The sequence below is a fragment of the Labeo rohita genome, chromosome 13 (assembly GCF_022985175.1).
Source record: "Labeo rohita strain BAU-BD-2019 chromosome 13, IGBB_LRoh.1.0, whole genome shotgun sequence".
Lineage (NCBI taxonomy): Eukaryota > Metazoa > Chordata > Actinopteri > Cypriniformes > Cyprinidae > Labeo > Labeo rohita.
In genome coordinates, this window is record NC_066881.1 from 36,231,254 (window position 1) to 36,244,577 (window position 13,324).

The 13,324-nt window shown below is 39.7% G+C and overlaps 1 protein-coding gene across 2 annotated transcripts in view; it reads right to left on the bottom strand.

Annotated features, from left to right (window-relative positions):
* Positions 1–13,143, bottom strand: part of srfb (serum response factor b) — a 29,835-nt gene extending 16,692 nt beyond the window's left edge. For both annotated transcript variants that reach the window (XM_051126310.1, XM_051126311.1), the window contains exons 1-2: positions 12,263–13,143; positions 7,550–7,816 (exon numbers count right to left, since the gene is read on the bottom strand). In XM_051126310.1, the coding sequence (XP_050982267.1) occupies positions 7,550–7,816; positions 12,263–12,748 (753 nt within the window). In that variant the 5' untranslated portion in view covers positions 12,749–13,143. The remainder of the gene's footprint in view (positions 1–7,549; positions 7,817–12,262) is intronic.
* Positions 13,144–13,324: the final 181 nt, after the last annotated feature.

The following is a 13,324-nucleotide window of genomic DNA, read 5'->3' on the forward strand; positions in this document are numbered from 1 at the left end:
CATTCGTAGCAAAACTGTGGTTATACAAAAAACATGATTACTACACTTTTGCTATAGAAAAAACACTATTTTACTATAGTAAAGTCAGAAAAGAAGTCCCGAATCAAATGGAAGATCTGATCTGAATCAAAAGATTCGTGAACCCGCTCCAAAGTTCCGATCTGAATCAAATGATTCACGATGCGCGATCCGATTGGAGCGCTTCGAAACAGTGAATCATTTTGCAATGCAATGATTTAAGTGGTTCGGAGTTTCGAAAAGTTTTAAAAATCATTACAAGCAAAGTCGAAATCTTAAAATGGATGGCATTTTTAATATGATCTGGTTTTTACTAGTGAATCACTTGAACTGAATGATCCAAGTCAAAAGTTCGAATCAATCAGCGCGGTTCCAGCGTAAATGACTCACTCAATTGAATCAGTTTGTCTGTTTTCTCATCGTCAGTCATGTTTACACGACACTGTCAGCACTACTACTGGCTAAAACCACTAATTTAATGAGAATAACTGAAATAAGCAAAACAGGTGTGATATTTACAAATAAAATGTCCATTTTCCATTCGAAAGAAAACATCCAACACAAATCTGCTCCATATTGAGGTGTGGTAACCGGTTTACTGCTAACTAGTGAAACACTCCATTAATATGACGAGCTGCAGCTCAAAATACATGTTAGATGTGAACGTTGTGCATTATGATGGAGTTTGTAGCTTAATTCACTAGATTTGAAATAGTTTGAGCTGCAGTTCAATAGGAATCAGCTGAAATCATCCAGTCACCTCACACCATTCAACACAATCTCACATTTATCAGTGTATTTTACACTAGCACTAAAAAGGAAGAAAATTTAACACTTATTTCATAGATACATAGCACTTTTCAAGTACTTTTTCAGGAATATTGCTATTTTCAAGGGTTTTTTCAGGCATTACATTTCAAAAAGTCAAATTCAAGTACTTCAAGCACCTTGTATGAACCCTGCTGTCAGCATTCAGAAAATACAAATTTATTTTGATCAATTTAGAATATTTTTTTCTTACTTATTATTTATTTTATAAACAGTGCTGATAGTGATGGTGAGTGTGTGTGTGTGTGTGTGTGTGTGTGTCGCGCTCCACACTCTCGCTCTAATCTGTGTTTCTGGCTCCGTCTCACTCTCTGTCTCTGTGCCAGCCATGTGGAATTCACAGCTCCATTTGGGACGCCTAAAAAAGGCAAGGCAGCCCAAGTTAGAGAGGTGCAGCCAATCACCGCTGACCCGTCCAGCTGCTCGAGCCCCTCCCGCCGCTGACGCATTGCTCAACACGCATCTCCAGCACACAAACACACGCGTGAAACGTGTCCGTCGGTGGAACCGCCACCGAATCTACAGTGTGAGCGAGCAGACAAACCCAACACAATCACTGAGAAACAACACATTCACACCGATGAATCTGACACACAGTTGATCCAAAGTGAATCACATTGAAGGCAAACATCAGTTATCAGTTATCAGTTCATGCATTCACTGGGAATCAAACCAATGACCTTGGTGTTGCGAGCGCCATGCTTTATTAAATACACAGCAAGTCTTTTATGTTGCGCTGTCCTGCTGCTTACAACAAACACAAAGTGTCTGATTTGTTAACTAATGACTCTTTTGAATCAAATAACACAATTCTAAAATCAATCTCAAACTGTTTTGAATCACTGAACTGAATCAATCACTGAAACTCCAAATGAATCGTGAAGAACCGCTGATTTGCATCAGAGTTTCACACTGAGGATCTGTTGAATCCCACAGACACTCAGTGGAGCGGCGGTCGTCTGATAACGCTGCATATCTCAGTAAATTAACTTTCCATTATCTCAGCGACACTCTCTCGACACGCGCCGTCCTGCTGACACCCGCGGCGCTTCTTAACCAGAGAATCAGAGCGCACACCGCAGGAGAACTGTCAACAATACCACACAACTGTCTGGAATATTGTGCAGTCAACAGACTTAATCTCATTTCTGTGTCTAGCTTGTTAGTTTTTTTCCCAATCAAAAATTGAGTGTTTTATAAATGTATAAACAAAATCTAAAGTGAATTGGGGAAAGTTACTTAAGTAATGCATTGTGCTACTTCCTAAAAAAGTAACCAATTGTGTTACTTAGTTACTTTTTATGGAAAGTAATGTGTTACATTACTTTTGTGTTCCATTTAAAATCTGGACAGGGCTTGCTTATTTGAAAAAGTAACTCAGATATTAAAAAGTAATGTGTCACTTTACTAGTTACTTGAAAAAAGTAATCGGATTACGTAACTAGCGTTACTTGTAATGTGTTACCCCCAACACTGCACAAAACAAACTAGGGTTGCAAAATTTAGGGGGGTGAAAGGAAAAAAAAAATGCAAAAAAAAAATGAAATTGTGATTATTTATCAACATGGCTGTAATACAAAAATATAAATAATAGTAATTTGCTTTTATTATAAATAAATTATAACTTTGTTTAATAATAATAATAATAATAATGAATATTTAATTTTATTATAAACAAAATGTAATTGTTACATGGTGACCCTGGAGCACAAAACCAGTCTTAAGTATCACAGGTATATTTGTAGGAATAGCCAATAATACATCGTATGTAAAAAATGTTCTTTTATTCCAAAAATCATTAGCATATTAAGTTAAAATCATGCTCAATTAAGTTATTTTGTACATTTCCTACTGTAAATATATCAAAAGTTAATTTTTGATAAGTAATACACATTGCTAAGAACTTCATTTGGACAACTTTAAAAGGTGATTTTCTCAATATTTAGATTTTTTTGCACCCTCAGATTCCAGATTTTCAAACAGTTGTATCTCAACCAAATATTGTCTTATCCTAACAAACCATACAGCAATGTAAAAGCTTATTTATTTAGCTTTCAATTAAAAAGCGGACCCTTATGACTGGTTTTGTGGTCCAGGGTCACATATTGTTCAAACATTCAAACATTTTATTCCAATTAATCACGCAGCTCTAGAACAAACACTCCAGTGGCATAAAAAGAAAAAAATAATACACATTCAGTCTATTTCATGGTAATGCTGCAAACTGTATTACTGGGTCTATATAGTTTATGCTTATATTAAAGCATCTCCATATTTTAAGGACGTTGTTTATCATGTAAAAGTCCTGAAGTAAACCTAAAGGAGAAAGCACAGAAGATGTTTTCTGACTGTCACAGGTGATGAATGAGTCGAGGGAACATGTTTAGAGATGTTTTACATCGTAGGAAGACTAATTAGACTTTATTCCGTGTGTAATCACAATGCAAAACACTTCTGGAAACTACAGACTTCTGCTGGTGAGATCAAACACACACACACACACAGAGAGGCTGGTTGATTATGAGAGTGTATGTGGGAGATGAGAGTTTCAGAGACGGATGGAGGTCTGGCAGCGTAACGCTGGAATGCAGTGCCAACGCCAAGCTAGAGCGACTCTTTATGACAGACGCTGGAGCGCGAGCAAACATCAGCGCGAGGCCCGACGCGGAGAGAGTAACGGCTCTGGGCTCAGGCCATGTTTAAGAGGGTGAGTGATGAAGGACTCTAATGAGCAAACAAACCACACCGACTCAAACGCGGAGCGATGCTCACCACACACATACACACCAAACACGTCACTGCACTGCAGAAAATCATTCTAAAACAAGGGTTTTGTCTCATTTCAGTAACAAGTTACAAAGCTAAACAAGTTAAATCTGTGGGTCATTTCTCTTTAAGTTTAATAATGAGTGTCTCCAGACAGGTTTCCCTCATCTACTATCGGTCTCAGACCCAAACTCAGACATTACACTCTTATAATATTACTCTGTTTATAAACATAATATTATTGATTAATTATTAAAACAAGTGAAGCAGCACTGCATGTGACTCTCCTGTTTCGCCTTTTTCAGTTACACGCCTAAACATTCAAGAACAGAACAAAAAAGGAACAGATAATGTACTCACTCCCTTAACATTCAAGATGTTCATGTGTTTCTTTCTTCGTCGTAAAGAATTATGGTTTTCAGGATTTCAGCATTTTTCTCCATATAATGGACTGATATGAGTTTGAACTTCCAAAATGTAGTTTAAATGCAGCTTCAAAGGCTCTAAACGATCCCAGCCGAGGAAAATAGTCATATCTAGTGAAACGATCACTTTTGGAATAAAAACGTGTATACTTTTTAAGCACAAAAGCTTGAGTAGCACAGGCTCTGGGATGCGCGTCCACGACGCTACGTACTATTGAATCACGTCGAAAGGTCACGTGGAACTACAGACCCAGTGTTTACAAAGCGAACGTGCAAAGAATAAGAAACTGCAAGTAAGTCCAACACTGTTTAAAAACAAAAAGGTTCAACGATGTCGGACGATTCTGAAGTTGTAGGAGAAAATAAGATTTGAGTTTATAAGAAATAAGAAATGAGTTTTTGGCCAAATCAGTACACAGACGATGAACTTACACGTGATTCGTAGCATCGTGGACGCGCATCCCAGAGCCTGTGCTACACGAGCTTTTGTTTTAAAAATTATACAAATGTTTATTTATTTTTTTTTAAGTTTAGAGCCTTTGAAGCTGCATTTAAACTACTTTTTGGAAGTTCACAATCGGGGCACCATATCAGTCCATTATATGGAGAAAAATCCTGAAATGTTTTCCTCAAGAAACATAATTTCTTTACGACTGAAGAAAGAAAGACATGAACATCTTGGATGACAAGGGGGTGACTACATTATCTGTAAATTGTTGTTCTGGAAGTGGACTCCTCCTTTAAATCAAAAGACAATTATTTGATGAGTTTATGCTTATAATAAGAACAAATGTGACCCCGGATCACATAAGGGTCAATTTTATGAAATTGGGATTTATACATCATCTGAAAGCTGAATAAATAAGAATAAGGTTTGTTAGGATAGGACAATATTTGTCAGAGATACAACTATTTGAAAATCTGAAATCTGAGGGTGCAAAAAAAAAAAAAAAAGAGAGAGAGAGAAAATGGCCTTTAAAGTTGTCCAAATGAAGTTCTTAGCAATGCAAATCACTAATCAAAAATGAAGTATTTATATATTCACAGTAGGAAATTCACAAAATATCTTCATGGAACATGATCTTTACTTAATATCATAATGATTTTTGGCATAAAAGAAAAATCAATCATTTTATCACATACAATGTGTTTTTGGCTATTGCTACAAATATACCTGTGATACTTAAGACTGGTTTTGTGCTAATTAAGCTTTTTTCCATTGGAAGATTTATTTTTGTGTTTTGTTTTAAGCATAAACTCACTTTATTTTGATTTTATTTAGATATAATACTGAGTAAGAAGCAAAATCATTTTTTGCCGTGTGCAAACGCTGTCAAACTTACACCTGTAAACCGAGCAAATAAAAAGAGTGTGAATCTGTGGGCATAAACTCTTTGTCTGACTGTGTTCCAGCTCACATCAGGACGGGGCGACCCTGCACACACAGACGCAGACGCAGACAGCTGCAGCTCATGTGGAATGTGAGGAGCCGTGGCCAGCAGAGCGCTGGGAAACACTCCATATAAGGCCACGGAGGCAGAATGGCCTTTTTATCAATGAGGGGGACGCGTGCGCTCCGCTGAGCCTGAGCTTCACCCCGCTCGCGCCGCACACCTCCAGAGCTCAGCAGCGGGACGGCGCGCGTCGGGATCTGGGGACAGGTGCTGCTGCGGGACAGACTGCATCTGTTCACCATTCAGACACGATAAACCCCACACGGCCTTCACAGAACAACAGCCATCATTAATACTATGACTAATGTGCTCAATCTGCTGTGGGTCATTTCTCTGTTAAATGAGTGTTTCCAAACAGGTTTCCCAAACACTTCCACTGATCGGCAAACAGACAGTCCTGATATTATGTCAAAAATCCTGTTTTTAACTTGTATTTTTGTGTCTTATTTTCTAATTAAAATATAATAATCTAAACATATTTGGGCTGTCAAATGATTAATCGCGATTAATCGCATACAAAATAAACGTTTGAGTTTGCCTAATATATGAGTGTGTTATTACGTATAAATACACACAAATTAATGTATTTTTTAAGAGAAATATGTTATGTACAAAATATTTGAATTTATATATAATATAAATTATATAAAAATTATAATAAATACATATACTTGTAAATATTTCTTAAATATATACATGAATGTGTTTGTATTTATATATACATAATAATTACACACAGAACACACACACATACATTAGGCAAACTCAAACTTTTATTTTGTATGTAATTAATTGTGATTAATCATTTGACAGCCCTAAAATATATATAAATATAAAAGAATAATCATGAAAAATGTGTGTGTGTGTGTGTATATATATATATATATATATATATAATTATTATAAATAATACTAATTTGTATTATATATAATTTATAAATAATTTGTATTTTTGTCTTATTTGCTAATTAAAATCATTTCTATATTAATAAGTGTGTATTATATATATATATATATATATATATATATATATATATATATATATATATATATATATATAATAAATTAGATACTCTTATACATTTGTTATTAATTTTGAATTAGCTCTCTTTTGTTCTAGTTAATTTTCATTAAAATTTCAGTCATTAAAGTTAGTCATTTTGTTGTTTGTTTTTTGTAATTTTTATTAATTTTTTAAATATTTCTATATAGTTTTAATTATTTTCTATTTTAGTTTTATTCATACATCAATTTAAACTAAATAAAACTGAGAAATGTTTCTTTGGGAAATAGCTGAATTAAAGTATCTTTAAGTTATTTATTTATTTATTTTTTCAATTAAGATTTATTTTATTTCAAAAAAAAAAAAAAAAAAAAAAAAAAAAAAAAAAAAGGTTGATATATATTCATAGAATATATGTAATGCTTATCCCAATCACAACTGAATAAAACTTCTAAACTGCTTATATTTGCAAATACTACACATATTGAAACACATCATGAGCTCTGACACGTGTATTCTGACGACACTTTCAGGAAACTCAGCGCTGGACTGAATCAGAACAAACACACAGTGAGATCAATACTACTCTTCAAGTAAACATGAGCTGTTTGCTTTGAATCTGTGTGTTTGAGTGACTGACTGGAGAAACGCTGCAGCGTCGTCATTTACAAGCGATTCATTTCTGAGCGGATCACGTCAACAAACTACAAAGTGAAGGTCATAACAAGTGCACCACTATTTATACTCGCTATCTGCTCGAGTACGAGCGAGGAGTGAAGATGTGAATCACTCTAGTAAACACGGTAAAGACGCAGACGGACCGACTGAAGAGGCAGATCAGAAGAACAAACGTGCGGCGCAGACGGGAGGAATGAAATACTTGAGCGCTTTAATATGGCAACGATAATTCTTCAGCGTGTAGATTTTGGACCGACTCGAGAGTCTCCGTGATTCATAGATTCATAAAACATGATGACAGACCTTGGAAAAAGCATCTGAGGAAAGACAAAGCCCAGCTGAACATCTCAATCAACGCAGAAGAGCCGCCGACTCACCTTGGTTTCTCCGAGACTCTCGGATTCGGACACCTGGTAGGTGAGGTCGGTCTCCTCGAAGCCCGTGGCGCTCATGCGCTGGTCCGTGGACGGGTCGGAGCGCGGCGGAGAGTCCGGAGAGTTCAGGCAGGTTTGGATCAGAGCTTTGCCCGTCTCGCTGGTGATCATGGGCTGCAGCTTACGCGTGGCGAACGTGTAGACGTGACCCGTCTCGCTGGCCACCAGCAGCAGGACCTGAGTTCCCGTGAGCGTGGAGAGCTCGTACGCCTTCAGACACACAGAAACACACGTCAAACCTCAGAAAACACACGCTTAACAGAAACACAGCACATCTGGAGCTCAAACGAATAGTTTAACCAAAGTGAACCTTTGCCGTACAAGATCAGGATGGGTTTGTTTCTTCATCAGATTTGTAGAAATGCGTCATTCCATCACTGTCTCACCAATGGATGTGAATGGGTGCCGTCAGAATGAGAGTCCAAACAGCTGATAAAAACATCACAATAATCACAGTAATCCACACCACTCCAGTCCATCAGTTCACATCTTGAGAAGACAAAAGATGAAACAAATCAATCCATAATAACACTTCCTCCAGTGAAAAAGTCCATCTCCTGTTGTCTCTCACATCAAAATCCAGCCACATATTTGTTTAGAGCCGTTTTGGCTTGTAAACGGTGCTTGATCTGTGCAGATTTCTCTCCTGATTCAGACCAGACCACTTTTTCACTGGAGGAAGTGTTATTATGGATTATGGATTCAATGTATTTGAGTTAAAAATGTCTTCATGATTTGTTTCAGTTTTTGTCTTCTCAAGATGTGAACTGATGGACTGGAGTGGTGTGGATTACTTGTGGATTATTGTGATGTTTTTATCAGCTGTTTGGACTCTCATTCTGACGGCACCCATTCACATGGTGAGACGGTGATGCAATGACGCATTTCTACAAATCTGATGAAGAAACAAACTCATCCTAATCTTGGATGGCCTGAGGATGAGGATATTTTTAGAAAATGTTACATTTTTAAAAGTAAGATTTTTTTTTTTTTTAACTTTTCCTTTAAAGTCGAGCTTTACGTAATACAGATCTCCTTTGGCTTGCTTAGTTGAAGACACTCAATATTTGGCAACATTATGGACTTGATTGCAGACACTGTTGGAACAGAACTGAGCTGACGATGACATCACTGTTTTCTCCAGAGCTGCTTTACAGATGAATTTAACTCAATCCATAATTGATGAACTTCACAGCGCTATTAAACTGAACTGAATTAACAATGAACTGACTTTAATGGAAAAACCCACTGTTTGCTATTGTCCTCTTTTGAGAGCCGCTTTGCAGCAGAATATTTTAATTTTGTTTGCATCACTGACACTGTTTTGTTGTTTATCACAGGTTTATTACTAAGCTGCTTTGACACAATTTCTTGACTTGACAGATGATTTCAAAGCAGCTTCACATTAATAAAGAGGAAAATAAGTGTTAATGTTGCAAAGTGACCAAAATTGTCGAGGTGCACTGAAATGCATTGACATTCAGACTGAACTGAACTGATGTTTGTCATTGTTCATTCCTTTGCTGTTCTGACATGCTGTAGAATCTAATGACGCCGCTCGTTTGACATCAGCGTTTACTAGCAGATAACCGGGAGAGACGGTTTAACGGGTCCAGACGAGCGTCAAAGACGCAGCTGAAACAATGTGAGATAAGACTCTAATAATAGAGCCGCTGGTCAGCGTGTGACTGATCGAGCTGAAGGAGGAACGCTGGACTAGAGAGACTAACCACCCATCAGACCAACTAACCAACACAAAACAGCTGCTTTAACTTATTCGTGACGGTCATTAGTGATACAGTATCAATAACAACACACGCTCACCTTTAAAAATCATTGAATAATGTACTACAATATAAAATACACGGTGTTTAATAAGTTCTTGGATGCGTTTGTTCACAGATGTTAAAGAACTCGAGATCATTGGTCAACAGAATGAGAGGAAACTCAACTAATGTGTCATATTTGATCAGTAAAACACGAGGAACTTTGATCTGAGAACAGCTGTAAAACAGCAGAGTTTAAATGCCTGTCATTCCTCTTCAGCTGTTGGATCAGGAATGAAATGATCTCCATCTGTTCTCAAGAACAAAGCATCGTGCGCTCAAGTCGCCGGCGAACATCTCAAGATACTCCGCAGAGATCCAGACTAGAACCCAAACACCTTCACTGACGTCACTCATCAGCAATGCCTTCATTAGACTAATGCAAACACTATTTGAAAAAAATTCTTTTGATGATGTTTAAAAATATTTTGCATTTTTAGGGGATTTTATGGTACTGAACTAATTTGTACTTGAAAACAACAATTCTCAGTAAGAAACCAATTTTTCAACAGGGCATTTCTCAAAGCAAACTAAACTCTGTGTTTCTCACACGAGGTCTGCGTTCTCCTGTTAAGTGTTTGAGGAGCAGCTGGAGGCGCGTGAGAGCCGTAAAGAGCAGCAGATGAGCTGGAGACTCTGATCGGCTCATCATCAGCTCTGCGTTTGCTCAGCTGTCGAGGACGGCGAGCGAATGAATGACGGCAGGTGAAGTAACTACAGCTAACGCTAACATCCAGCATGTGTCGTGTGAAAGCACATTTGTCTGATGTTTACGACCCGTGAGGACGCCTGCTTCCCTCGCCAGCTTTTGACCAAAACCAGCCATTTAATTAGGAATTAACTGATTAGACATCACAGAATGGCACGACGGAGAATGACACGCACACAAACTCTCTGGAAAGAACTGAACTTTTACTCTAAAAATCACCTAAAATAGTATCGTCAAACGTTAAGGCGGTCATTAAATTCTGGAACTCTTCTGTTAGACGGAGAGTAGATTATGTTACAATGGTCAAATATCAGCCACTACTGATCATCTCTGATGTCTGAAGCATTTCTGCCGAGCTCTCAGAGACGAACAACAGCTCCGACGCTTCTAGATTTAACAGGCTCGTGTGGCTTCAGATAACGGCTGGCGTCAGCTTCAGAAAAACTCTCATTCCTTCACTTTCTCAAATCATAATAAATGGAAGAATTCCCTTTCCACAGGAAGACTATCAGCTCTCTCTTTCCACTCCATCATGAAGATCAGGAGGAGGACCCGAGAGAGACACCCGCCACACTTAGATTCAGCTGATGAAAGATCCTGTTCCTCAGACCTGCTGAACCACAGCCAACGATGAGGACCATTACTTCATCTTAAAGGAATACTTCAGCCAACAATGAGAATGTGATCCTCTGCAGCGAATGGGTGCCGTCAGAATGAGAGTCCAAGCAGCTGATAAAAATAACACAGTAATCCACAAGTAATCCACACCACTCCAGTCCATCAGTTCACATCTTGAGAAGACAAAAGCTTAAAAACAAATCCATCATTAAAACATTAAAAACTCAAATGCAAGTCCATATTTGTTTAGAGCTGGTAAACGGTGCTTGATGTGTGCAGATTTCTCTCCTGATTCAGACCAGACCACGTTTTCACTGGAGGAAGTGTTATTATGGATTATGGACTATGTATTTGAGTTAAAAATGTCTTAATGATGGATTTGTTTCAGCTTTTGTCTTCTGTTTTTTGTTACTTGTGGATTATTGTGATGTTTTTATCAGCTGTTTGGACTCTCATTCTGACGGCACCCATTCACTGCAGAGGATCCGTTGGTGAGAATGGCGCATTTCTACAAATCTGATGAAGAAACAAACTCATCCTGATCTCTGATGATCTGAGGGTGAGCACATTTTCAGCATGAATAAAAATAAGAGCTGGATATAGATTTTTTTTAAATGGTCATTTTGTGGTTTATGTAAAAAAAAGTTTGCAAGTTTGGAACAACATGGCAGGTGGTCAAATAATGAGAGAATTTGTGGTGAGCTACTGATTCGTTAGCCGAGTGTGTTTTGGCGGTCTGAGATTATGTGGGTCACGGTGGCTTGAGGTTTGTGCGGCACCAGAGCCGCTGGTCTGTAATAGAGAACGTCAGTTGCTCGTTCTATTTAAAGCTCAGAGCCCGTCGCGTCTGTTGTGACTCCGATCACCTACCGAAGGACAGGACATGTGACACCACAGAAGAACAAGACCCACGCAAACACACCGCTCCACATACTCCTGGAGACTTATTTCTCCAACAGCTCCTCAACGGGAGTAAAACAGAGAGACGTACAGTAAAAGTTCAGAGCTCTAAAACAAATGTGGAGCAGCTCAGAAGAATGAGAAACGTCTGAGAACTTTTTAGGTGCTCAAACCAAGGTCTGCAGGTCAAAGCGGGCCCGTGATGACCTTTGATTTGGCACACCATTGCACATACAGAGTAAATAAATAAATAACATGTTTTACTTTTTATAAAACAAGAAGTGAATTTCATTACAATTTCTTTAAAAGATGAATTTACAAATTTATACATTTTATACATTTTACAAATTCAGTTCATGGCCCTCAAACAAGTTTAATTCTTGGCCCTTCATATTCAAAAGTTTGTTTATTTCTGCTCAAGGAGAAACGCTGATGTTCTTTTTATGACTTTCTCTCCTATGACTGTGGGGAGAAGTTTACACTCTCTTATGTGTTTTGTGTTTTTTTGTGTGTGTGTGTTTTACCAGTCCTGATTTTTAACATCAGAACTGCTGAAACATGTTTAAGTTTAGTTTCTGTTTGAAGGATCTGGTTGTTTCTCACCTTCTTCATGATGCCCGTCTTCCTCTTGCTGAAGGTCGTGTACCGTCGCAGTTTGTTGTCTATAAACTCCATCTTTATCTTGACTCTGCCCCGGGTCTTCTTGCCCGGTTTCGCTCCGGCCACTCCACCCGCGAGCACCCCGGAGGGCAAGCCGGCCTCCTGTCCCACCATCGCCGCCTCCATCTCGGCTCTCTCCCGCTTGACGCCGCCTCCCCTCCGGCCGTCCCCGACTGACCCCATGGGCTCGTCCTCATCGCCGGAGTCAGAGTCCGCGTCAGAGCCGCTGCACACGTGCGGGGCTCCCTCTTTATCGGGATCGAATCTCCCGGGCATCCCGAGCCCCATCGCTCCAGCCTGCAGCGGCCCCAGTCCCCGCGCGTACCCCGTGCGGACCCCGGCGCCCATCACCACCGCGCCGTGGCCTGCGCTCTTCCCCGCCGCTGATCCGGTTCCACTCAGAGCCGCTCCGCTCTGGCTGGATAACATCCTAGAAGCCGGGGAGAACGATCCGTATGACGGCAGCGGAGCGCTGGAGGGACAGTCGGTGAGAAAGCGAGATCCGAAGCGGCGCTCATACACGGACAGAGTCTGCGTGAAACTTTGAGAAGTGATGCTGAACCTGAGCACCTTCAGCCGGCTTCACTCCCACTTTCTCTCCCGCTTTCACCTCCTCCTGGAGCTCCGCGAAGCAACGCGCTTTCTCTAAAAGGAAAACCGCACGAGCGCTTCCGCGATCCCTCCGCCGCGTCGTCTAGTGCGCGGCGAAAGCGTGAAATCAGCGCTCTTCTCTCTTCAACCGCCGCTGCCGCGTCAACCTCGCGTCCCGCCGCTGACAGCTGTCAATCATCACACTTCGTCCGACGCTTCGCAACGCTCTGCGCCAGCGCGGAGGGATCTATGCACAGCCGATCTACTTTCCTCCATATAAAGAGATACGCTGTTTCCTTTTTTGGAGTTCTCGCTCCTTATATGGCGAGTCACAGTCGAGTCCAGCGATTGGCTCTCGCGGGGACGGCCCGCAGCGCGGTTGGTCAAAGCGGCATCTCATTTGCATAAATACCA